The following is a 27,801-nucleotide window of genomic DNA, read 5'->3' as shown; positions in this document are numbered from 1 at the left end:
GCTGTTTTGTCTTGATAAATCATGGGGAAAATGAACTATGATGATATAATGCTCAAAACTGGAACCCACACAATTCAGGAAATACAAGCCAAGGTTCTTATGGCTTTATTAACTGCTTTACATTTCTTAAATGTAGAAGATAGCTGGATAGTATGGCTATAAAACTGAATTAACCTAGAGGCAGGACTCCAGTGATTAAAGTATAGGCCTTAGCCCTCATTCTGGAACGAGAAAGAGGCAAAGGATTAAATATCAGGGCAACAGTAAGAGAAATAAGTTAATTAAAATTAGCTTAAGACCTTTTCTTTCACTTTGAATCTTCCTGCCTTTAAAAAAATCACTTTTGTTCTTCATTTTCTTCCCCAGAAAACGTCAGGAGACTATTTAGCTCACCTTTTTTCAGGTATCTTAATCCCCCTGAATCAGTCACTTTTAAGATACATCTAAGTTAATCCCCATTGAGTAATGAATTTAGTAAGAACAGAACATAAAAGCAGAGTTCACCAAGAAAAGCAAAAGAATTTCAAAAATACACATTTAGGGATAAACAACATAAAACTTCCACTTTATATTCAGATAAAGAAATCTATATGATAGATGTATTTCTGTATTTAAGAAGGTTTTTTAAAATAAAAGAGGTTGGTGGAAATATAATTGTTTAGGGTGTTCAGGAATTTTTTAAAATGAAAAATTAAAAACATAACCTACAAAACAATAAATTAACCAATGAAATATAAGTAAAGAATATTCAAAATAGGATTATAGCCAATTAAAGACAAACAGATTATAAAACAAAAACCAAATACAACTAAAGATAAAACAAATCCAAATATAAAATAAAATTAGAAAAAATACACAGGTAATTCAATGAATAAATTAAACAGGATAAGACTAAATAAAAGTAGTTGTATTAAGAGAAAAATGCATTTCAACTACAGACACTTTGTATATTAAACTAAAAGAAATGTGAAATTGCATTTATAACTTTGTATTTGATAAACCCATGTAATTAAATTATATGATAAATGGGTCATGAATTTATAATGAAACAGAAATGACTTGGGAATGTTGGTCCCAATTTGGTACTTCTGTTCCATGTTGTCATTTCAATGTCATTTTATGGTTACAGTGACAGTGGCTCAAAATTTTCTGTGCCAAAGAACTATGAAAAACACCACCACCACCACCAACAACAACAAACCAAGGAGCTGAAATGTTTTTGTAAATGACCCTGAGTTAATTAGAAAAATCTGCACCCTTACCAGTTCTTTTTCTCACGTCAGCTCTCATTAAATTAAAAAAAAAAATCTCATTTCAAAGTTAAGAAATCCTATGGTTAACAAAAATTTTAAACTGGGATAAAGTGGGCACATTCCTACATTTCTGTATGATGTCATACCAAACACTTCGCAGCTGAATTTGAATTTGCAAGAGTATGAATGACTTTTCAATAAAAGAAGTATCTGATCTAACACTAATTTTTTTCTCTGTATGCTAACTGTGCTGGGAACAGGTGGCCCTGCTTTCAATTATGGAGGGTTAGCATGCCAGTGTGAGGCCTGGATTAGTTCACCTTCTCACGGGGAATTTTCCTCAGTTGGGAATGGATTTATTATGGCTTCACACATGGAATAGAGCTCATGTCAGCTGAGGGCAGTGACACATCATATGATTCAAATTAACCTGCTGTGGACTGTTCCGCAGGGCTTAGATTGTGTATTAAAATGACGACATTTTAAAAACAGCTTGAAAGAAACCAGGATTTCTGAACTGCAAAGGTTCCAATTTGTTCCAACTAATCTATCACCTGCTGGAGATATTATTCTAGTGGGTTTCTGGTAGCTGCTGTTTTCCAGGTTTCTCCAAGCCACTGACCTTGCTAATGGGTACAATTGTTGCCTCTGAAGGAAAGAAGTGGAGGTTGGGGAGCTTTGAAGGAGTTTTTGATATAGATGTTGGGACCTACCATTTATTTGCCTAAGGTAATATTACATGAACAAAGGAAATAAAGGAATACTCACAAGCTCTGAAATATGTTTCCAAACACAAATGGTAGAGAACAGAATTTGTATCACTTGTTTAGAGAAAATAATCATTAAAAAGTAAAACTGAAAGGCTGATTTCCAGAACTGCTTACACTTTTTTGAAGAAAATGTAGGATGATGCAGTTATAATCAGTATTTCCTCTAACTTTCAGGGTAATCACTTTTATTGCTATTTAGGTTATAGTAAACCTAAATTCAAAAGTAAGAAAGAATAAATGAAACTATACTACTTTAGCAGTAAGACATTATCTGGGAATGATACTTAAATAAATATACATACAGATTAAAAATCAAATGGTAGAAAATATTCCTAAGGCTAACACTAAATGACAATTTTACATAAAAATTACATGTAATTCCTTTATTATTATATGTGATTTTTAAAAAATTTCCAAGGGAAGGGGACAGTACAGGGGAGTATTATAAAGCTGACATTTGTTCTCCTAGTCTCAGCATAAATCATATTTCTCTTGCTTAAAATCTGGAAAACATAAAAATGATATACTGATATGGCAAAATGTTTTAATGTGTCTTGTTATGCAAATTTACCTTACTATTTGCTATATATTTTTGATTTCTAAATTAAAACAGAGTAGCATTCTCACTATATAGTGAGAGAGTGCATTCTGTGGAATAACACCTACTTATCTGCTCTGACAAATTATTTAGAGTAAGAAAATTTTTGTCTAAGATAGTAAATTTTGGAGCTGAAGGATGTTAGGTTAGTGTTTTAGAAGAGATCCCAAACAGTTGATCTATCTTTCCAATTAATATTTCCTTAAATACAAAGAAAATAAAAGCACTTTTAGTTAAAATGTTTTAGACTTAGAAGAAATTAAATCACTCATTGTACATTATGTTTGATTTTTGACAATAAAAGTACCATTTTAAAAAACAACTCTTCTTTCTTTGTTTCATTCTCCTTTCCTGTATCCCCAAATTTCCAGAGTTTGGTGTTCAGAAACTGTGACTGATGCTCTTGGGAAAATGTATTTTGTGTGTGTGTGTGTGTGTTTGAGATTTTAAAAAATAATTTTAATAAAAGTCACATAAAATCTTGCTACAAAAAGAATAGTTCCCAGACCAATAGCATTCACTTCATCTGGGAGCTTGTTAGAAACATAGACTTTAAAGCTCTACCTTCTAGAATCATTAAATCACCATTTCCATTTTAACAAATTCCTCAGAGATGTTTCAAATGCAGATTCAAGTTTGAGATGATTGCTGTAAAATAACTATTTCAATTCAATAACTTAAACATTTGAATCTCCAAATATATTATCATCTTTATTAAAAGGACATGAAATAAAGTATGGTGTATATCTACTTCCCAGCTGTAAAAAGTATCCTAAGAAACAGAAAAGTACAATTAATTTAAAAATCACATTTCCGCTACACAGTCAAATTAAATGCTAAAATTAAAATGTACATATAGGCATTTTTTTTAAAATTCAATTTATTTGGCTACATTTGAAAATATGGTGCTACCTACCATATGGAAACTTGCAGATTCCATTCCTTTTACAAACAAATCAATCAAATGTAAACTACAAGTGAACTTCTTAGCCAAATTGAGTGAAAGATTGCTTAAAAGCAAATGAAAACTGAAAAATAAGAAGTAATCCAAGTTTCCCTGTCTTTCCTCCATGATCTAATGATGTGTTGTTCTTACACTAAACCTGTTCAGTCTTTCACACGTGAACATCTCTGAAATCAGAAAATGTCCTCCAACTGACAAAGAAAAACTGAATCAGTTTCAATGGCAGATTTTTTTTCTTTCTCCTTGGTGATACATAAAATGTTTTTTCTTAAAATTAATGATGGTTCAGATTTAATGAAATGTGGTACTTCACACTTCATACTTAACTGAGTGCTAGGAACCATTCCTCCAATCCATCTACTACTATGTCAAACCAAAGGCTTCTTCCAAAACTCTGAAGACACTCTTGACTGCCTTAATCAGTTTCTCACTTTCCTTCTATTCTTTAAAACCATGTTTAGATATTTATCATGAAAAAGTTCTTTATATTAGCACTGGAGATATGTGCTTAAGTAGAAGTGAAAGGATCAGTGAAGGTGATTTCAGGCTCTGCAGTCCAGACATCATGGCTAACTGCCTTCTCCATCTGTGTAGTTAGTACATCGACAGGCCACAAAACAGACACTCAACAAGGACCACAAGTGGATATTTTTCTTCATCAAAATCCATGCCTTCAAAGCTGTGGCTGGAGTCTTATGAGAATGTAACATCATTGTTTGAAATTCCTAATGAAAAAACTAATATTCCTTTGATGGCTAACATATTCTGAAGTACTATAAGCACAATGAAAGCAAAATGAAAAAACAGGAATTTATGTTAATAAATAGCTCATGCCACACTGAGGAGAATACTAATAGAAGAGGAGGAGGAACATAAGATGAAGGTATAAGAAAAAGAGTAAGACAAAGAAGGATGAGGAGAAAGAGAAGAAATATCTTTAATTATGTTAAAATTAGTGTGGGACAGATGCTCAGAACTAGTGTTTGGAGTCACAAAGACCTAGGCTTCTGAATGGCTCTTCTATCACTGGCATTTTACTTCATTTTTCTTAGTCTTATTCAGAAAATAGGAATAACTGCAGTACCCATTCCTGAGTCTTTATGGGTATGTAAAGCACACTTTGATATATTTAGCTGTCTAGAACTGAGTGCTGTTTCAAGTACTCTGTTAAACATCTAAAGTAAGTGTACACAACTAATTGATCTATATAAATGCTATCTTGGTTATGTATATCATATATCCCATCCATCCATCCATTCATTTTATTTTCTTTATATTACAGGTAATAATACCAAGGCACAAAAAGACTATAGCAATTGTTTAAGATTACACAATTAATTAACAGCAAAAGTAAAAACAAAATATCAGTCTTTAGCTTCCAGCCAATTATTCCTTAATCAAAAAAAATTGTCAGACTTTTTGATCTGTAGAATGTACAGCCTCAAAGACATATACTTCTGGAAAAAAAATCAACTACTCATTTTTGGCAGGCAATGTCAAAATCACTAACAGATCTATATGCACGTTCATATAGACACATGGAAAGAAATGTAGACCCTTTTGAATTATGAGTTTCTTACCTGGTCCATTAAGAAAGTCTTTAATTTGCAGCGTTACAAGGGAAGGTGGAATACCACTTTTGCTGTCTATTTCTCCAGGCACTGTCTGCAGCCACACAGTGTTGTAATCAAGGGCTTCAGGGAGTGTTTTCCCAGGATCTAGAGGGACAACAATAAAATTGAAAACATCAATTACATTACAGACATCTCATTATAGGGTATGAGTTTGAGTTGATAAACAGATGAAAACATGGTTAAATAGCTACATGTATCTTTCATTGTTTCCTTTATTTGTACATTACAGTCTACAAGTACTTGTACTGAACAAGATCAACTATGTCTGTAGTCTGTACAAGATGGGATGATGAAATCTCATTTTCCAGGACAAGGCCAAAGAGAAAAACACATTCCAAATCTTATATCATCTTTGAGTGAAGCTAAGTTTCTGTACTCTGTTTCTGTACTCTGCTGACTCCTAACAGTTTAATAGTTAGATTTTTAAACGAACATGATGTTGGAAACAAATTAAAGAAAAAGGGCAACCCTGTCAGCTTAAAAAAAATGCATATACATGTTCAAAGATGCAGTGGATTAGTACTACTTACGGGTTATTTGATCTGTTTTAGAGTTTTACTGACATTACAATCACTTTTTACTACAAGGCTTTTGAAGTTAACTTCAGTAGCTTTCCCATAACCTTTTCTAATGATAAAAATTGGTCTATCTTTTACTAGTTCCAATTAGACTAAAGCTTGGGGGGTTTTTTTGTTTGTTTGTTTTGACTTTGTTTAATGTTATGCATGTTTTTTACTTTTTTCTGGTTAATATTATGTATTTTTTAAAAGTATATTTTGGCTATTGGTGATAGCAAACTTAATTTGCTTTTTAATGCTTGGAAATCCACAGCTTTTATTAAAATAGCTCTTTAAATAAAAACGACTGCTGTATCTTGGCATACAGTGTAGTAGGCTTTTAAAAAACTTCTAAATATTCACAGTTTTTCTTTAGTTTCAAGATTGTTTTACTCTCTGTGTTTTAATGGCCTCTGAATGTCAATTTTATAGGGATGTTCTTGCCATAGAGCCCAACTATTCCATTTTCAGTCTATTTGAAATGTGTTACTAAAGTGTTATTTATTTTAGCTTTTATTGATTGGATTGCTTTCAAGAATAGCATTTACATACAGTGTATTATATTGAACATATGGTTATATAGTATTACTGTCATATGTGAACTGGGCATATAAATTCTGCCTTGGAATTTGTATTTCTTGACCTTATCATGTGATCCTTATGAAATTTGGCACATACAAACCTTTATGTGATTTCAAAGAAAATACTGAAAGCAATTGATTGTGACATTAGATCTATGTGGTAAAGATCAAACAGTCAGCTAGTGCATTCTTCCCTTTTTTATATGATCAGTGAATTTAAAACAACGAGTAGACCCATTACATAGTAAGACTATACTATTCTCTCTTTTAAATACAGTGGTCAGTTCTGGTGAATGGATAATACAAATCTGTTGCTATAGGATCTACACTCTGTATGAGCTATGTAAACCTACCAGAACCTGAGAATCTATTCCTAAGGTCTCTCCTATCTAGATGTCACCAAAAGTAAGTGGTGTTTGCAAAATCTATATGAGGAGACATAATTTTTCACACTGAAGAGAAAACATTTGAGAAAGAAAAAGTTATCTGATCGAGAAAACATAGATGTGATATAAATAACAATAAATAATGAACAGACATGAGTTAAGCTGAGGTAGAAATGTTAATAAGATGTATAAAAAACTGGAAAGTCAAACTTAAGTAGAACAAATAATAAGAAATGCATATTCAAATTATACAGAATTTTAAAAAATTGTTATACTTATTGCATTTAAAAAAAACAGGACAGGGGTTGTGGCTCAGTGGTAGAATGCTCACCTAGCATGCACGAGGCACTGGGTTCGATCCTCAGAACCACATAAATGTAAAATAAAGATATTATGTCCACCTAAAACTAAAAAGTAAATATTAAAAAATAAAAATATAAAAAAACACAACCCCAGGGCTGGGGCTGTGGCTCAGTGGTGGCACATTTGCCTGACATGTGTGAGGCACTGGGTTCGATTCTCAGTACCACATATAAATAAATAAAATAAAGATCTATCAACATCTTAAAAAATTAAAAAAAACCCCACAATCTGTTTTCTACACTTTTCTAGGGATAAGGATTCCAAGTAGCAGGACAATGTACACTATGGAAATGTAAGTACATTAACTGTTATATTCTACATCATCAACAATAAGATGCCCAAACTAGAAAACAAAAGACTGGTGTACAGTAAGTATATGGCATACAAAACTTTTGTCAAAGGATAAAATGAATGAAGTAAAAAGTCAAATAACCAAAAAAAGATAAAATTGCAACATAAGTGACAGTGACAAGAAGGAGATATCACTAATATTTAGAGTTTACATAATCCATATAAACACCAATAGAAAAATCTGTGGAGTAGGGAATAAGTAATTAAAAATGGCATATAAACATTTAGAAATTGAAACATTAAAAGATACTAATTTTAGCCAGGTGCAGTGGTGCACACCTAGAATCCCAGTGGCTCAGGAGGCTGAGAGGCTCGTCCTCAGTGTGTGTGTGTGTGTGTGTGTGTGTGTATATACACACACACATACACATACATGTATACATATACACGCATACACACACACACACATATATATACATACACACACATATACAACACATATACACACACACACATATATACACACACACACATATACACACACACACATATATACATACATATATACACATATATATGGATAAATTCATAAATTCAAATATGTAACTAGTTTTTTGAAGCTTTTTAAAAGTTTTCATTTTTTCTTTTACTAATCCTTCTGGAGAGTACTGCTTTGTGAAAAAACAGGAAAAACCTGTTTAGCCTCACTCTTAAATGGGGATTTACAAATTAAAATGATAAACTCAAGTTTTCATTCATGAGATTTGATAAAAAGATTAATGCTGATATCCTATTGTGTAGAGGGCAAAGGAAGAGAAATAGATCCTTCATGTAAGGTAGATAAGAATGTACATGCAATATTTCTGTATGATCAGGGGAATTGGTTGAGAATGACTGCTCATCAAAATTCAAAATAGGGGATCCAACATGGCTGCCGGTGAGGAAGCAGCGATTCCAATGTCTCCACATTAACGGGATCAGAAAGACCCATTGGAACAGCTGCAGTCTACCTAATGAGGAACTTCTAGCAAAATTCCGTGAAGAGGGGACCTGCCGGGAATTGGTAGGTTTATTAGAAGTGTCAGTTTGTCCCAGACAAGTGGATCTTGGCTGGCCATGCGGGCGCGGAGGTCAAGTCCCGTAGCCACCACCCGCTTCAGAAAGCGGCCGGAGGCCCCGAGCGGCGCGGCCCACCCGAACCCACAGACGGCACCCGCCACCTCGCCGTCCCGAGAGGCCCCGATCTCGCTCAGCGAACGGCCACTCCACCCACCCGGATCTTAGCCACGCGGCCGCAGCTGCCCGGCTCTACCGGCAGCCCGGCGCAGCGAGAAGTGTCCCCGCCTGGCCCAGCAGATAGCCCGTGCCCTCCCGGCTCTACTAACAGCCCCGCCCACCTGGCGAACGGCTCCCCCCCCCCAGACAGGGTGAAGGAAATCTAACCAACCCTTTACGAAATAGCGAACTGGGAACTAAAACCAGAGATTGTGTCAGACCAGAGACAAGCCAGTTCCACCCCTCCCTTCGGACACTCCGGCAAGGAGCCAGGGGCCCGCCATAGCAGAGAGGGGAAGTCACCAAAGTTTGGCCAAAGAGATTCCTTCCCAGTGGAATCTACTTTAGCAGGTGTGTGACTCCCACCCACATCAGATGCAAACAACCAGGAAACTTCAAAATCTCTCCGTGGGCGTGACCCTAAGGGCCAAAGGACTCTCGACCCCCAACTCCCCCTACTGCCAGTGACGAGGGCGTGACTGTAGGGGCAGAGGGAAACAGAGAAGACTCCCCACCCCCAAATCCCCCAACCGCGAACTGAGAGGGAGTGACGGTAGGGGCGGAGGGAAACAGAGGACACTCCAGACCCCCAACTCCTCCTACCGCCAGCAGTGTGGTTGTGACTGTAGGGGCTGAGGGAAGTAGAGGGGATCCTAGACCCCCAACTCCTATTACCACCAGCAGCGACACCAATAGTCTTAGCTGCCAGATTCCGAAGGTGTGCCCACCAAAGGGGTCCGGAAAAATTAAACAATTGACTCCCAGACCACAGCTCCACAGCACTGGGGCTTAGATGAATGACAACGAGAGTGCTCAGTAGTTAGGGAAATAGAGCACTCAGTGGGGCTGAAAGTGTAACCAAATCCTTGGGGAACTGCCTCCGGTGAACAGGACCTGGCTGGCTGGCAGGAGGAAGGGGAGGAGGGGCCGTAGAAGTGAAACGGCTCTGGACCAACAGGATTGAGAGACTCCCAGGAACCGCCTTACAGGGATTGCTGTTGACACATTGAGGGCAAAACTCAGCCCAGAGGGCACAGCTTTGCCTACAGGAAGAGAAGAAAATGGATCTCTAAGACCTAATTTTATTTCCTATTTCATTTTAACTTTTTCTCTCCCTTTTCCCTCTCTCTCCCCTTCCAAGTTTTACGGCTTTTTCCATTCTCCTCTATGCTATCTATCTCCCTCTCCTTCTTTCTTTTCAAGAGCACCTACCTTCCCCTTCCCCCCAACTTTCATCCCAAGCATTACGTCCTCCATTTCGCGTAACTGTCTAAATACAAATAGGTGTGCGCCCTTCCCCCGCGCCTGCAAGGTAGCCGGACCTGCAACCCACCAGCAGGTCAGGCCCAGCAACCTGGGAGTGGCAGAGCCGCCACACGCGCCTGCAAGGTAGGCGCACCTGCTACCAACCAGCAGAACCGGCCCAGCGGCCTGCCGATGTGGTAGGCACAGCGCCCCAATTGGAGGAGGAGCAGAGCCCCTGCCCGCGCCTGCGCGGGAGACTTTGCAACTATACAAGAGTAATACAAATATATAGGGGGAAAATTCAACAACACAACAGTCTCAGTAAACAGAAAGAAACGCGAACAGTATGAAGAGACAAGGAAAGAAAGGACCACAAGCAATGCAGGTCAACTCAACGTTAGAAGAGGTAATTTCTGCAGCAGATGGAATGTCAGATAAAGAATTCAGGAGATACATGCTTCAGATGATCTGGAGTCTCAAGGAAGACATTAGACAGCAAAATCAGACAATGAAAGATCTCTTCAACAATGAAATACACAAACAAATCCAGGAAGCAAAAGATCAACTATACAGGGAGATAGAAGTTATAAAAAACAAACAGAAATCCTAGAAAGGCAGGAAGCAATAAACCAACTTAAAAACTCAATTGAGAATACTACCAACAGAGTAGAACACTTAGAAGATAGAACATCAGACAATGAAGACAAAGTATTTCAACTTGAAAAGAACATAGACAGCTCAGCAAGACAGTTAAGAAACCATGAGCAGAACATCCAAGAGATATGGGATAACATAAAGAGACCAAACTTAAGAGTCATTGGGATACAGGAAGGCATGGAGGTCCATACCAAAGGAATAAACAATCTATTCAATGAAATAATACGAGAAAACTTCCCAGACTTGAAGAATGAGACAGAATCCCAAATCCTAGAAGCCTACAGGACGCCGAATGTGCATAATCATAAGAGATCCACACCTAGACACATTATAATGAAGATGCCCAACATATAGAATAAGGAGAGAATTTTAAAAGCTACAAGAGAAAGGAAACAGATTACATTTAGGGATAAACCAATCAGGATAACAGCTGATCTCTCAACACAGACTTTGAAAGCTAGAAGATCCTGGAATAACATATTTCAAACACTGAAAGAAAATGGGTTCCAACCAAGAATCGTGTATCCAGCAAAATTGAGCTTCAAGATGGAAGATGAAATTAAAACCTTCCACGATAAACAAAAGTTAAAAGAATTTGCAGCTAGAAAACCATCTCTCCAAAAAATCCTCAGCAAAACATTACAGGAAGAGGAGATGGAAAATAACAATGAAAACCAACAGTGGGAGGTAGGACAGTAAAGGGGGGAAAATAATCAAAGAGGAAAACAAACCATATTCAGTAACATAAATAAACAAATATGGCTGGAAGGATAACCCATATCTCAATAATAACCCTAAATGTTAATGGCTTAAACTCACTAATTAAGAGACACAGGCTAGTAGAATGGATCACAAAACATGGCCCAACAATATGCTGCCTACAGGAGACACATTTGATAGGAAAAGACATACATAGACTGAAGGTGAAAGGTTGGGAAAAATCATATCACTCATATGGACTTCGGAAACAAGCAGGAGTGTCCATACTCATTGTTGGTGGGACTGCAAATTGGTGCAACCAATTTGGAAAGCAGTATGGAGATTTCTTGGAAAGCTGGGAATGGAACCACCATTTGATCCAGCTATTCCCCTTCTGGGTCTATTCCCTAAAGATCTAAAAACAGCATGCTACAGGGACACTGCTACATCGATGTTCATAGCAGTACAATTCACAATAGCAAGACTGTGGAAGCAACCTAGATGCCCTTCAATAGACGAATGGATAAAAAAAATGTGGCATTTATACACAATGGAGTATTACTCTGCATTAAAAAATGACAAAATTATAGAATTTGGAGGGAAATGGATGGCATTAGAGCAGATTATGCTAAGTGAAGCTAGCCAATCCCTAAAAAACAAATGCCAAATGTCCTCTTTGATATAAGGAGAGTAACTAAGAACAGAGTAGGGAAGAAGAGCATGAGAAGAGGACTAACATTAAACAGGGATGAGAGGTGGGAGGGACAGGGAGAGAGAAGCGAAATTGCTTGGAAATGGAAGGAGACCCTCAGGGTTATACAAAAGTATATACAAGAGGAAGTGAGGGGAAAGGGAAAAATAATACAAGGGGGAGAAATGAATTACAGTGGAGGGGGTAGAGAGAGAAGAGGGGAGGGGAGGGGAGGGGAGGGGGGGTAGTAGAGGATAGGAAAGGCAGCAGAATACAACAGACACTAGTATGGCAATATGTAAATCAGTGGAAGTGTAACTGATGTGACTCTGCAATCTGTATACGGGGTAAAAATGGGAGTTCATAACCCACTTGAATCAAAGTGTGAAATATGATGTATAAAGAACTATGTAATGTTTTGAACAGCCAATAAAAAAATTTAAAAAAAAATTCAAAATATTCATGCCCTTGGCATCAGAAAGTTTATCTATAGAAATCTAACTTAAAAATACTTGAGAATCATAGATTAATGTCCAAAGAAGTTGACTGTAGCATCGTTGGAATATTAAAAATCTGGGGAAAATAAATTAAATATCCATGTATAGAGAAATGGTAAAATAAAAGAGGACTAATCTATGAATACTACACAGAATACTATGCTGCTGATAAAGAGAATAGAATCTCATGCACTGATATAGAAGACCTTCAAAGTATTTTCTCAGTGATTAAAAAATAAGTAGGACAGTAGGGTTAGTAAATTTTAATATAAAAAGCCCATATATATATATATATATATTTCTTTTTTAAAGATGTATGGATGATCCTAACCATATTTTGATATATAGACCTTATAAGTTATTCAGGACTAACGACAAAATAGGATTCTTTACAATCAATTTATAAAAATTAAAAGAAAGAGAAAAAGAAAAAAACACTTCAACAGGTATTTTATGTCCTTCTCTCATCAAGGTATAAACTGGGGAATGCCAACTTCTGATTATGTGAGTGAGTTTTCCAGGTCAGTGAGGTACATTGTGTGCAGGTGCCTTTCCTATAGTAGACGTTAGAGGGCCAAGCCATGTGGTATTCCACCTAAAAGTCTACCCTGGGGCACTTACAGGGGGAAAAAGTTAATAAGAGATAATCCAACTGATACTAGTGGGAAGCAGAATCAGGATTAAGACTATAAAAGTCTATGAAATCTAGCCAAGAAAACCAAAATTTTAATGAATATTTCCTATGAAATATTAGGACAACTGCTTTTTAAAAAGTATGTCTGAATTTATAAGGTTGGCAGAACAGAATAATTTAAGTTAGAATCATCCAGAAAAAATATAGGTAGCATTGCTGATGAATATGATAGAACCAGTATCTCCTCTCCTGGCTTTGGTTCAAATCTCTCCTTATATCTGCCTATAGCCTTGGCAATTAGTTAAAGCAGGACTAGCACAAGAGTATGTTAGAATCCTAGAGAAACTGCTCAAGTTCCAAGTTCCAAAGTCACCATTTAGTCCCTATGATCAGATGCTAAAGAAGATGACTTCTAGATTTCTTGGACTGTCCTCAATTTAACTTCCCCTTAATTCCATCTTCAGGACAAGAAAATGAGTCATGTTCACATTTCTTGGGGTCCATATACCTGGGAAAGCACCAGTTCAACTAAGATTAAATGAGCTTGTAATATAATACAAGCAAAATGACAAAGACTAGTGTTTCATACTGGAAGCTCCTTCCAACTTCTTTATACTTCAGAAACAGTTAATTTATTCAAGAGGGAGAAGCTCTCAAAGAAGAATAAACTGTGCCTAATGTTGGATGGGCACATTTACACTTTTATACTGGATACTTCTAAGAAATATCCATCATAGATACAATTCTTTTATATATATAACTTTTTATACTATAAAGAACTTTGTTCGAGATAAGTTAGAACTCACTTTTAAAAAACACTATTATGGACCAAGTTGTAACATTTCCTTTACGTTGACCTCACCCCCCCACACAAGAAAATCATGTCACAAAGAAGATCTAAAGAGAAAACTGAGAGCCTCAGTTCAGTTTCCAGATTAATCAGAGTATTGGATTCCATAGGAACTTGATCAAGATTGGATTCCCTATATTCATAGATGACTTTACTTTTCTTTAAAAAAAATCTCATTTCACTGAATTGCATGGGACAAATTCCACTAAATCTGATAACACTGTCTTTTAAAATGCTGTAAACTAAAAAAAAAAAAATTAACAACAACAACAAAATGCTGTGAGCTATTATTTTTAACCCTTGGCAGACATTTGTAGAATTAAGTATATATTTGTTTACCATTGGAACATACTAAATACAACATAATTCAGCTTAGCTAACTCAAAACAAAGCTTTAAAAATGAACAATTATGTTCTTTTAATTTTCTACATGTCAAAAAAATTGCTTCCCAAACTCACATAAAACAGATGAATGGGACCATTTTTTAAGCTTTATTATTATGCTGCTTATGTTCCACTATATATCCTGCCATATACATATTTTTTTTCATAAAAAAGTTAAGCTTTTACTAAGTTACTAAAAAAATGTTTTCTGCAGATTTCAGTGGTAGTTTCCTCATTATGAGAATGATAAAGGTTTAGCTCAGTGTTAAGAGTGTTCGCCTAACTCACACAAGGCCCTGGGTTCAATCCCTACAATTATTCTTAACCTCCCCCCAAAACTGATGTAACATTGAATATAAAATGATGTTACATTACTTTTATCCTGAATATTTCTAAGAAATACCCATCATAGATATGATTCTTTTTTTTTTACTTTTTATACTATACATAAAGAACTTTGAATTTAAAAAGCCAGTGTCATAAACATCTGTTTATTTCAAAGTACAATACCCTTTATAAAAAGGACTGAAATGGAATTCTAAATGAACATCATTTCCCTCCTTAATCTCCCCTCTCTTCTCTACATGGTGACTTTCATCAATCATAGGCTTACTGTGGAATTGATAGTCTGCGTCTCTTTGTTCTTTCTCTTGACTTAATAGCACCTCTGCAAAGGAATTGGTTGAGAAATGGCAGAAAAATCAGTCAGTCCAATAGGTATTTTCTCTGGCAGTTCCAGGCAAACGTTTTTGCATGGGAGATGCAAGTAACTATAGCCACAATATTTTGGTTCCCTTGACTCAATTTCCTTATGATACTCCTATTGTTTATATTTCTGTGGAAATGAGTGCTAACCTAAATATGAAGTACTATTGAGGAAATCCTCAAGCTATCCTCCTGCTTCTGCCTCCTGAGTAGCTGGGACTACATGGAGCATGCCACCACAACCAGCTTAACCACGTTTTCTTAAGCAATCAATAGCCTGTCACCCTATTACTGGCATTGGCCTTCCAATGTATGAATCTGATCTTGTTTCTGCTTGTAGGGTCTTGTCTAATATTGTCAACTCATGAAATGATACCATGTTTTACTTCCCAATCTTACTAATGCTGTCGGCACTACTAATGACATAATTTAAATTGTTTTTGCCAAACTATTATTATAATAGATTCAAAATTCACTAAATTTTGCTTTGATGCCATATTGCTTTGCAGTGACTGGATTTTCTGATGGTAGCACATGATAAAAACATCATAAATTCCTCAGATGTGCAATAAAACAAATGCTTATGTGACACAGCATTGCAAATAGCTTCAAGATTTACTTCTGTCTCAATTTTATCACTTCCAGAAAGCCCAGAAGCTCTACTGTAATTTTTCTGAAAGAAATAACAGATATATACATTTTTATTCACTTTTGTTGGTGAAGTCTTCAATGAACTGTTATACAGATTATAAGTGTATTTGAGTCCATCATAGCTAATGGGACTAGGCCTGTCCCAGGCTGCCACAGAACCAAGGTGTTGCCTACACCTGCTTGGGGTGACTATTTCTCTTTGGTCTGAGGTACACTGCTGTAACATTTGTGATACAGCATTGAGATCTTGAGTAATTACTGGAAGGTGATATGATACTATCCTATAGAAGAGATTTGAGAAATAATTTGTTAATGACCCAGGACTCACTGAGCACAACTTAACTTTCACAGTGCTTTCCTACATGTGAAAGTTTTAACATGGAAAAAAGTATGGGGTAATGAAAAGAACAGGGACTTGGGAGTAGTCAGATTTGTGTGTAAGAGCTGATGCCTTTTACTGGGTAAATTCAGTTTCATGGAGCCCCAGTTTGTTCCCAAAGTGGGGATAGTAAACTAAATTATGAGACTGTTGAGAATTCTATATTATATAATGTATACAAAGTGTTTGTATGGGACTTGTCTTGGTAGGAATTCAACAAAGAGTCACCATTTTGTTTCTTCTATACAAACTCTAAACAAAATGAGTGTGTGTGTATGTAAGGTATGTCATTCAAGTGTATACTCTTCATAGTTTAAAAAGTTCTTTTTTTTTTCCTTTTATTTCCCATCTAAAACAAGAGAAAAGTAATAGAAAAGGTAAAAAATTTTTAAAAAGGTTTGATTATTATAAAGTATGCCATTTTAGTCTTAAAAATTTAAAACTAAGTTTTTATTCTTAAAAATTTTGTATTTAATTTAAAAAATATTAATTACTAAGGTTTTAAATAATAGTCAACATACTTGACCTCCCTGTTAGTACTTCAGACTGAGAAGAAATTTCATTCCACTTTGGTTCTGATGATTACCAAAATTATATCCTTTCCTCCTTTCCCCTTAGAAGTATATGGCCTATATGTAAATCAAGGAAGTAAATAATCTACAAGCCAAAATAGTCTGTTTTCTATTTTCTAAACTAGACATGAGAGTAGTATCTGAGTATATCAACCTTTATACAAAGAAGACTCTGGAATTAGACTTGACAGTGATTTTCAAGTGAATATAGTGAGTGTGGAAGGAATTCAGTTTCACAGGCTGTACAGAGTGGAAGAAAATATCTAAAAAGGTATCAGGACAATAGGTCAGCACTTCAAGATTTCTTGCTTTCCTTTCTCTCAATTCTTAAAAACGATGTTTGGAGATGGTCTTTTAGTTTAATCCTTTTATATCCAGATCAAAACAGACGAAGTTTCTTAAAAGAACTTGCAGAAAATTTAAAGGAAAGCATTTTGTAAGACCTATCACTCTAGATCTGTTTGCCTCTATCTATGAAATTAACGTTGTTAAAGCTTCCAAGTGAATTAGTCAGAAACCGTGACTGGCTTGGTCTTGGCTAGGCTTAGTGGCTGAAAGTACAACCCCCTGCAATAAATGAACCCACTACCAGAATAGTAACTCTCAATCCCTGGACATGTGAAAGGCAAAGCTATAAGCTGTAAGTTTTATTTGTTTTTCTAAATATTTCTTTTATGCTTCATAGTTTAATGGTTACCTGCTGCAACATGTGACTAAATCAGTCAGGGTCACTCCAGGTGAACTGGGCTGGCACTAAAAATCACACAGACACAGAAAGTACCTTTTTCTTGGGATTCAGTGACAGCTCCTCTGCCCCAGCTTCCACAAGGGAGGGAAGAGAGGCAGGCATAAGAGAGAGAGAGAGCATGCTTATTTATTGGGGGGAAGACACTCGAGAGAGTTCCACCCAAATGAAGCAAGGGATTGGGTTTTAGAGGGGTGTAGCTCCATCCCATTGGGTGACACCCATTCCCAGAATTGTAATTCCTTGTCAAACTAAGGTGAGGTCCACTTGCTTTCACGCTACGAGCAGAAGCCAGTTCCACACCTCCACTGCTCAAGGCTAAGGATACAGGCTCAGCTCCTGTTCATGGTGGCCCGATAGTTACCCTTTTTTTAAAAAAAAACAAAACCAACCAAACAAAAAAAACTAGCCACAGAGGTAAATGTCCATGAGGTCCCTATGATACCTTATATTATTAAGAATCCTAGATCCAAAAAACACCATAACACCTCAATTCATGGAAGCAGAATTGTCTAAGAAAACAATTCTAAACTGTTCTGAATATACCTGAGCATCATCTCTTTCTGGATATCCAGACGTCTGGCTAACTTCATAGCATTATTTCCTATGCTCTGTTCTTTTGCACCTTCTCTGTACCTGGTAAGATGTTATGAGGAAGGACAAGAGATTTCCTGGCTTAAAACACCTGGTCTGCGACACACAGGAACAGAGGAGATTATAGTGGCTGCTGGGATGTTTGATCATCAGTGTACATTGGCTCTTAATTGTTTAGAACCAAGGCTTCCCTATCTCATGATATTATAAAGTTATGGTAAACATAATTTTAATGCCTATATAATACAGAGGATATACCAGGGTGTATTGTTAGGCATTTGATTATATCTTGTTTTTCACTGATATAAGGAAAGCTGGGATTAAGTATTTTTATATTAAAGCAATTTAATTTTATCTTCCTATAATTCCTGAAGCAGAATTATAGGGTAAAAGAATGTAAATATTTTAAGGTTCTTAAAATTTAAATTGTTTTTGGTCAAATTTTCTTCCTTCTTTCCTACTTCCCTCCCTCTCTCTTTCTCCTTCCTTCCTTTTTTATAAGCATATTCTTTCCTTTTTAAAAATATATTTAGTTGTAGATAGACACAATATCTTTATTTTATTTATTTATTTTTATGTGGTGCTGAGGATCAAACCCAGTGCTTCACACATGCTAGGCAAGCACTTTACCACTGAGCTACAGCCCCAACCCTAAGCATATTCTTTCTACTTAATGATGCTAGTGAATACTGTGTGAAATATGAATTCAAGAAATTCCTTTTATTTTGTCCTATTCTGTGATATTCTTGATCCCTTTCCTATTTGGTTGTTTTCATGTTAAATTCAGTTCAATTAAAATAAAGTGTTATCCTGAAAAGACATGTAGTAACATGTTCTTTAGTTTAGTTTATGTTTAGTTTAATCCTTTTATGTCCTTTTATGTGTTTCTTTCTTTCTTTCTTTTTTTTAGTTGTCAATGGACCTTTATTTTATTTACTTATATGTGGTGCTGAGAATTGAATCTAGTGCCTCACACATGCTAGGCAAGTGCTTTACCACTGAGCCACAACCCAAGCCCCCAAAGGTGTTTCTTAAAAGAACTTGTAGAAAACTTAAAGGAAAGCACTTTATAAGACCTATCATTCTAGATCTGTTTGGCTCTATCTAAAAAATTATTATTGTCAAAGCTTCCAAGGGAACTTAGTCAGAAGCCATGACTATGCTTAGTCATGGCTAGGCAAAGAGGCTGAAAGTACACCCCCCTTTAACTATGAAAGGAAGTTGAACTTAATTCTAACCATCAACCTCTTGTCTACTCTAAGCAAAGTCTGAATTCTGTATGAGTAAAGTCAATTCAGAGCCAGGCATGGTAGTGTACCTCTACAATCCCAGTGACTTGGGAGGGTGAAGCCAGGAGAATCATAAATTTGAGGCCAGCCTCAGCAACTTAGCAAGATCCTGTCTCAAAATAAAAAATAAAAAGGACTAGAGATTTAGTTCAGTGGTAAGTGTCCTTGGTGGTTCAGTCCTCATTACCAAAAAAAGTAAAAATAAAAAAAAAATATAAAGCCAAGTCAGTGTCTTTAAATGATTCTCCCCATTTTTTTCATTCATTTTAAGTAAATTCTGATGATTAAAATAGGTATCACAAAGGCCAGGATATTAATCATGTTAAAAAATGAGAGTCTATTAATTTCTCTCTTCTGCTATTATTAAATATTATATTAATAACATCATACAATAATACGTTATATAATATTAAATATTATTATATTAAATATTATTAAATAACAGAAGTCTCAACTTACAGCTGAATAATGCTTTACATTTACAAAACATTTTGGAAATATTATCTCATTTGGAACTCAGATTAAACCATTCCAGTACAAAGACCAGATATTATTATACCCATTTGAAAGATAAGGAAACTAAAGAACTAAGAAATACATCTGCATCTGAACCAAAAAGAAAAGTCAGGGTCTCTAATGTCCTTTCCAATATCTTTCTCCATATAACATTAATTCCCCCAGATGACAGGGCCATTTCTTATTTAACCTTCTCCCTGAATGAGGTACTAGAGTGCCTCTCATTTAAGAGATCTACTTACTTGCAGATGCCTGTCAAAGTAAGAATTTCAATCTCACATTATTTTCCAACAACAAATGTTTCTAGCAGCTAAATTTTCAGATAAATGTCAAGTTGTGATCATTATGACGTTAAAGTCACAGGTTAATTCCAAGCCTTTCCAGGGACATTAACAAAACCTTTAATTCTAAAGAGACAGGTAATTTGAGTCATAATAACTGAATGAAATCAAGATATGATTTATGAGGTGTAAAAAGCTAGCTTATGGTTTTTTAACTATTAGTTTATTCAAATGTCTTTGGCACATTTTTTTGCAGTCCTATTCATAAAACCTAAAACCGTCAATTTCTGAAACTGAGAAATTTCACATTACACAATAGTTATAAATATACTGAAATGATGTTAATTTTTCAGTTAAGTACAATTGGTATTTTGAAATAGGCTTAAATATATATAACCAATTAAAATACAACAATAATAATATTAATATTCATTGAGCCCTGTGTAGTACACTTAACCAAGAGTTTCACACACCAATTAATTCTTAAAACAATGCTAGGAGGTTGCTACTACTATTATTCCCACATTACATATAAGGGAACCAAACCAAGGATTAGAAACTAAAATAACTTATCCAAGGTCATACAGTTGTAAATAGCAGAGCTGGGATTAGAACTCAAGACTGATTATCTCCAAATCTAGAGTCTTCTTGGACTCCATTTCATGTCTGTCTCTTAAATGGACATAACATTATATCTGCAACATTTATGAAATTTTAAAATGCAGAAAATACTAGAGATATTATATCTTGGATGTCACTCTCCAACAAAGAAATATTGTCTGCTTTTTCATTATGATACAATCTAATAAACTTTAACTTTTGCATTTTAATCTAGCTGATGTTTTCATAGTTATAATCAGATAAAGAAGTTGCAAGATGAGTTATCATTTTCAACTGGATTATTTGTTAGGATTTAGCACACATCAACGAATCATAAGACACTGGACTGACTGTATACCAAGAAGTATGGTGGTAAGTTAAGTTCCTTCAGAAAGGTTGAAACTTTCAACTGATCAAATGGCACAGTCATTTCTTCAAAAACAAACAAAAAAGCCCTACATAAATAAGAAGAAAAATGACATTCTGAGGCTGCCTTGGGCTGCATAGTTAAGTTATGAGGCAATTTCAAATCTGGACTCCATTACCTTAAACAAAACAAATACCAATTTTTAAATATTTATAAACACAACTAATATGATTATGTTAAAAACAACTACATACATCTTTATTTAAATGAGAATTGCCAATAATACAGCTGGTACACATAAAGGTACTAGCAGAAGATCTCATTTCTGCTAGAGGCTGCTCTAGGTGGAAAGGGCATGGAAAAGACTATTGCCATACTATTTTAATATTTTTAAAGACCTCTTAACTTATAGACATATTATTTTATTTACTTGGACTAGGTATAAAGTCATTTGAAGTAGATCATAATTAATAGTTAAAAAGAAAGACATTTAAGCTGATAATTTAGTGTTTAAATAATCTGCCAGTTTTTAATTTAAGGAAAGAAAATATTATGCTGTAAATACTTAAAGATATAGTTAGCATAACAGAATCAGTAAATTATGCAGATTGGGAAGTATACTTTACTAATAATACTTCTGAAATAAGACATTTTTATTTTATTTCACTTCAGCATTATAAAGTAGATGTAGTTATAGATTACATTTATCAGCTATTCTGGGTAGAACTCATAGGATTTAGGTTTTATATGTATTATATATAATATACACAAAATTTAATTATACATAAATCATATATATAACAGTCACATGTGCTGGGGAAGGTAGGTTAACAAGAAAGGCAATTTCACACCACATTTCCTCCTACAAATTGATTTTATAATATATGAAAGGAAAACCCTTAGGAATGCATATAGGAAGAATACCATTGTCACCCTTTGAGTATTTGGGTATGTTCTTTGCTTAGTGGTGACATGAGCAAAATCAAGTTAATGCTGACAACTTCCTAAAAGCAGTAATTATTCATTTATAATATATTTAACTGAACTGTGTTCACAGATGTAAAGATATACATGTATCACTTTTGAAGGAAATCCTATATTAAGTTTCTTGAAAACCAGGTCCTGGATAATGGATTAGAAAATATTATTTTAAAACTGCAGAATTCTTGATGTCAATCATAATGGAATAAATTCACTATTGCTGAACTCCCACGCTGCTTATAAGCAAAAGCCCTACCAAAAAATATAAAAAACCCAATAAATATTTGAGAGCTCTGAAAAGTGAGTAAGAATAACACAAATTGGGAAAGGGAGTTTAATTTGTGGATATGATCCATAGAGTAGTGAGTTTCCTGTTTGCTTTGTTTTGCTTTTGCTGTTTTCTGTTATAACTCTGACTTAACAGTAAGGTCTAAGTTGTGGTACACAGTAATGACCAAATCCCGACAGAAATCCTCTCTAGACATTAGGTCCCTGTAGTTTCAAAAGGGTGTGAGGAAAATGCTGCTACTTATTCTCCTTGTTTTGCCGAGAATAATTGTGTGTGTATGTGTGTGTGTAGACAGTGATGGCTGTACAATGGTGGCAGTGAAACAGGCAAATAAGACTTTAAGCAGCTATTGGAACTGTACTTCACAAGGTAAATGTAAACACACCTAAAATGCCTGGAAATCTAGAAGTTTTCAACACAGAGACAGCGGCTACAATAAATAAATACATAATTATATATATATATATACACACATATATATATAATTTTAGAGCTGAAAAATCAATAAAAATCATCTAATCTGAAGAATGGGGCAGGGGGAATGAGAAAGAAAGTCTTAGAGATCAGTAAGGACAATATTAAAATTAACACTGGAGTCCCAGAAGTAGAAGAAAAAGAGAGTGATGTAAAAAAAAAAAAAAGGCTGAAAACAATGGCCAAGAAGTCTCCAAATTTAATAAAAACAAAACACTAATATACAGAGTCAAGAAGCTCAGAGAACCCAGAACACAAAACAAACAAACAAATAACTCAGAAGTCCTGCTGAAAAACAATTGCAAAAGGAAGTTCTTGATGCCAAAGGAAAATGTACCAGAGGAAAACTTGGAACTTTAGGAATGAAGGAAGAGCAATGAACATGGTAAATATCAGGAACATAAGAGACTACATTTTGCTCCTTTAAAAAAAAAAGAAGTAGGATTACTGAGGCAAAGATTAAGCTCTTATTTGGTAGGACTTTCAATGTACGTTGATGTAATACATAGGGTAATTAGAACATAAATGGGAGCCAGGCACAGTGGCACATGCCTGTAACTCCAGCGGCTTGGGAGGCTGAGGCAAGAGGATTGTGAGTTCAAAACCCGACTTAGCAAAAGTGGGGCCCCAAGCAACTCAGTGAGATCCTGTCTCTAAATAAAAAGTACAAAATAGGGCTGGGGATGTGGCTCAATGGCTGAATGCCCAGAGTTCAATCTCTGGTAGCCCCACCCACCAACCTCCTTATCTCCCCGATCCTGGCAAAAAAAAAAGAGACAATAAATGGGAGATAATAAAGGAACCTATAAGATTGTCAGGCTTCTACACTTTCCTTGAAGTGATTAAAATACCACCTCTAAGTTGATTATAAAAGATTTTGCATCTATAGTGTAACCCCTGGAGCAACCATTAGACTATATTACAAAGAAATATAGTTGAAAGTACATAAACTAAATAGAATATTTAAGAAATCCTGCAATGTACCTAGAGCTGAATCTACTACTAATAAAAAATTCATTAAATATCAGTCCTCTGTAACTAAGCAGCTTTTCTTAAACCATCCCATACAACTGATAACAGATTTTCTTTTTTTAAAATAAAATTTAAAAAAAATATTTATTTTTTAGGTGTACGTGGACACAACACAATGCCTTCATTTTTATGCGGTGCTGAGGATCAAACCCAGGTCCCACCGGTGCTAGGAAAGTGCTCTACCGCTGAGCCACAATCCCAGCCCCGATAGCAGCTTTTCTAAATTTCCTTCACAGAATAAGTTACAGTTCTTACTTAATTCATCTAAGTATTTCACAGCACTCCATTTTACAAAGATCTATATTCTGCTAAACTTCCATCAATTATAATTATTAAATGAAGTGAGGTATCTAAAGGCAGAAGGTTTTATTTATTACTGGTTTCTCAGTATCTTGCACATGTTTGATAAAAGGCAGGTGTTCTAACTGAATGCATAAAAGATGATTCCCAAAGATTACCTGAATGTAGACCTGAAAGCAAGGGCTAAGAGGTTCATTATAAGGTAATGAGTTAAGTTGATTACATAAGACAGGAGGAAAAAATGTGATTTCAAAAACTAACTTAATTTCTTGGGGTCATCTTGAGATATTATACCATATTCTAACAATGCTTAAAAGATTTTTAGTATTTGCTTTCAGAGTTTTTATTACTGTCTCCTAAATGTCAAACAAAATTAAGCCTTCATAATTTAATGCCAAAATAATTCCATCTTACTAGAATCACCCAGAGCCATACTTTAGCAGTAGAGAACGTCAATGATCAAGTAACTCTTATCATTTTTAGGACCTAATGAATTCTAGAATAAAAATCTCTGAGATGATCAGGTCTTCTGTGCATAAATTCCTTTGTAACATTCTTGCAAATAAATGAATAAAATTAACGAGTTATTAATGAGTTAAAAAAATCTTTGACATATGTTCATTTGTATTTACATAAGAACTATAGTTTTCAAGTACATATTTCTGTTCTAATAAAATTTTGAACTTTCAGAAATTGATTTCCAATGTTTTTCATTTTTATTTTCTGTCAGAGAAATCAACAATTACAAGCCACATTTTCTAAAATTACTTTGCAATCAAATAGTTTTGAGCTCATAAAACAAATTTAAAAAACAGAAACAAAGAACCTAAACAGCATTTCCACAACCACATCATGTGTGTCCAAAATATTGAAAAGAATCAATTATTGAGATGCATGTGTGTGTGAGAGAGAATATATATATATATATATATATATATATATATATATATATATGCACACACATACATATACAAAATTGCTATTGCCTGGCTGTTACTCATTACCTTTTAGAAAAAGATTAATATTCAGAGTGAAAGTAGAACACTGTAGAAAGACATAACATGTTTCTTCTTCCATCTTTAACTCATGGTACCTTAAACAACTTCTTGACTATTCTTAAAAGGTGAGCTTCACAATGGCACTCTTTTGCCCTCCAATTAAAAGGCACTGAGGATTGCTGGACATCAGAATCAGAAACAGAGCTAGGCACTTCTGCCTTACTCTTCCCTCCCCTCCCCTCCCCACCATGACCCTTAACATTATAGCCACACATATTTCTCTCTTTCTTTTTACCAGTTTAATTATCTCAGGACTTCCAAAGATTACTGGATATGGAATGGGGCTTTTGTGGATGAGGGAAAAGTGCCACACAAAGTCCTTTTCTTTTTTGGTACTGGGGATTAAACCTAGGAGTGCTTAATCACTGAGCCACATCCCAGCCCTTTTTTATATGTAGAGACAGGGTCTTGCTGAGTTGCTTAGGGCCTCATTGAGATGCTGAGGCTGGCTTTGAACCTGTGATCCTCCTGCCTCAGCCTCCCAAGTTGCTGGGATTATAGGTACATACCACCACATGGAGCGCACAAAGTCTTTTTGGATAATCAAATTGATAATGGGACTTTAATGGGTTCATGCACGTGGACCAGTAGATCAGAAATTTCCCAGATTGGTTTTTGAAAAATCATTTCATTGACATTTAATAACATTTATGCATTTATAACTGTGAAGAAACCAATCAGTATTCTCCTGAAAGTTTCAAGGAAAGATTTCATCTTTAAAACAAGTAAAAAAAATTTAACCAGATATGGTAGTGACTTATTCAATTCCCTGAGGCTAAAGCAGTATAGTTAAAATATTTTTGGAAAGGTAATGGTGGAGAGAGAAATTCCAAATTACAGCATGATAGAACTTTAGAACTTTTATAATCATCACATTTTACAGATAAGTAAACAGAAACCCAAAGAAGTCAACTACCTGGATAAGATCACTGTGCCAATTAAAGGTAGGACTAGTAATAAAATCTTGGTTTTTCTACTTTCTAGTTTAGTAGTAATCTTTATACTACATAATAAGAACAACTAAATCAGAAATAGCAAACATTTGTGAGGGCCTTCTACACACTACTAAAGTACTCAATTCTAAGTACTTTAGAGTTATTAAAAAAATCCTTCATTTTCACAACTGCTCTATGAGATAGGTAAACATCTTATGACAGAGTTAGAATTTGAACCCAGTTGTGTGACACTAGTAAGACAGGTGGGACCATGTAGTCACATTATGTATGCATTTAACTTTGTACACATTTTCCAGTTAAAACTTAGGGAAGTATTTGCATGGTCTGGAGTTGGCCAATGGAGTCTGAGAGATCCATGGATTCATATCTTGTTCTTCACTTCAGAGATTCTAGAGTTTGAGAGTCCAGGCTCAGAAGTTCAACAAATCCTGGGTTTGAATTATATCTCTGTTTATTCCTAGGTCTGTGGCCTTGGGCAATAACTTAATTCCCCTTTTAGTTAGTTTCCTTATCTGCAATATGAAATATAACTTTCCTCAAAGAATTGTTTTTAGAATGAAACAAAATAATGCATAAAAAGCACTTAGTACAGTGCCTGGCAGAGTCAGTACTAAATAATTGCTAGTTACATCTTTTTATAACCACTGTATTTTTCCTTTTTTAGCTTTCTGATCAATTTTGCCAGATCATTAAGTTCAATTTTAAGAAACATGATTATGTGCATTGATAACTCTTGGTTATGAGTGAGTACAAAATTACTGCATTTAGATCATAAGTGTCAAGGTAGATGACTTTTATATAAGGAATGGTATCCACAAGGATATCATGTAGTGGAAGCCCCTTTAAGGCAAGAAAGACTTTTTCCTCCCACACATATATTCCATACTAACCCTAGCTCATGATTTTCATTCTAGCTTCATCTGCTGAAATTGGGTTCTATGTTCACTTACATACAGAGTCCTCCACTCTCTAGCAAAATACTTTATTATTTTTAACTTATGAAGATATAATTCAAATGATTATCTTTGGAATGAGACCTCATAAATTTGCTGTATACAGATTTAGATAGAATATATAAACTTATGATTTAGGAGTATGTTAATAAAATGGATTAAAGCAGACCAACTCCTACAATTCAGGAAAATGGAAACAAATATATCAATGGTAGCTTTCTTCTGTTATAGTGGACCTTTGCTTGCCTCAGCTCAGTGATTGTTTTCAAAGGCAGAGGATATACACAAAGTATCCTACGGTTGGGCTTGAAGTAAACAAAACAAGTCTTCCTGGATCTGTGTATCCCTACAAATACTAGTCTGGAAGAGTCATAGCTGTTCATATATCAGTCCTTTCCCCTATTCTACTTATCTCTTCCAGGACCACAGAAGCCACCTGCCTACAAATTGACTGCAACTAAATGAATTTAATGAAGAGCTAGAAATGAAGATTTATTTTCATAATCCTGGACCCAGTTTTCACCAATGTCAAGCAGACCTTCAAACAGGTACTAGATATGTAGGCATGAGTCCTTGAGCCATATAACATGTTATACCACTCCAGGACCATCCTCATCTCCACTACTTCTGAAATACCTATTTATTGTATTGTAGGCACCAAGGAAATGACAAGTGTATTTGAAGAAGGGAAGCAGTAATGCTGATAAATATTTAACAAATGTATTGGCAT

General features: G+C 35.1%; 1 protein-coding gene across 6 annotated transcripts in view; it reads right to left on the bottom strand.

Moving 5' to 3' along the window:
* The window catches only part of VPS13B (vacuolar protein sorting 13 homolog B), a 753,213-nt gene that overhangs the window by 191,926 nt on the left and 533,486 nt on the right, over positions 1-27,801 (bottom strand). For all 6 annotated transcript variants that reach the window (XM_081265607.1, XM_081265606.1, XM_081265609.1 and 3 more), the window contains one exon: positions 5,166-5,303. In XM_081265607.1, the coding sequence (XP_081121733.1) occupies positions 5,166-5,303 (138 nt within the window). The remainder of the gene's footprint in view (positions 1-5,165; positions 5,304-27,801) is intronic.

Source organism: Spermophilus citellus (genome assembly GCF_964194105.1).
Source record: "Spermophilus citellus genome assembly, chromosome: 14".
Taxonomy (NCBI): domain Eukaryota; kingdom Metazoa; phylum Chordata; class Mammalia; order Rodentia; family Sciuridae; genus Spermophilus; species Spermophilus citellus.
Note: the sequence above shows the minus strand (reverse complement) of the source record. Positions and strands in the feature narration are given on the sequence as shown.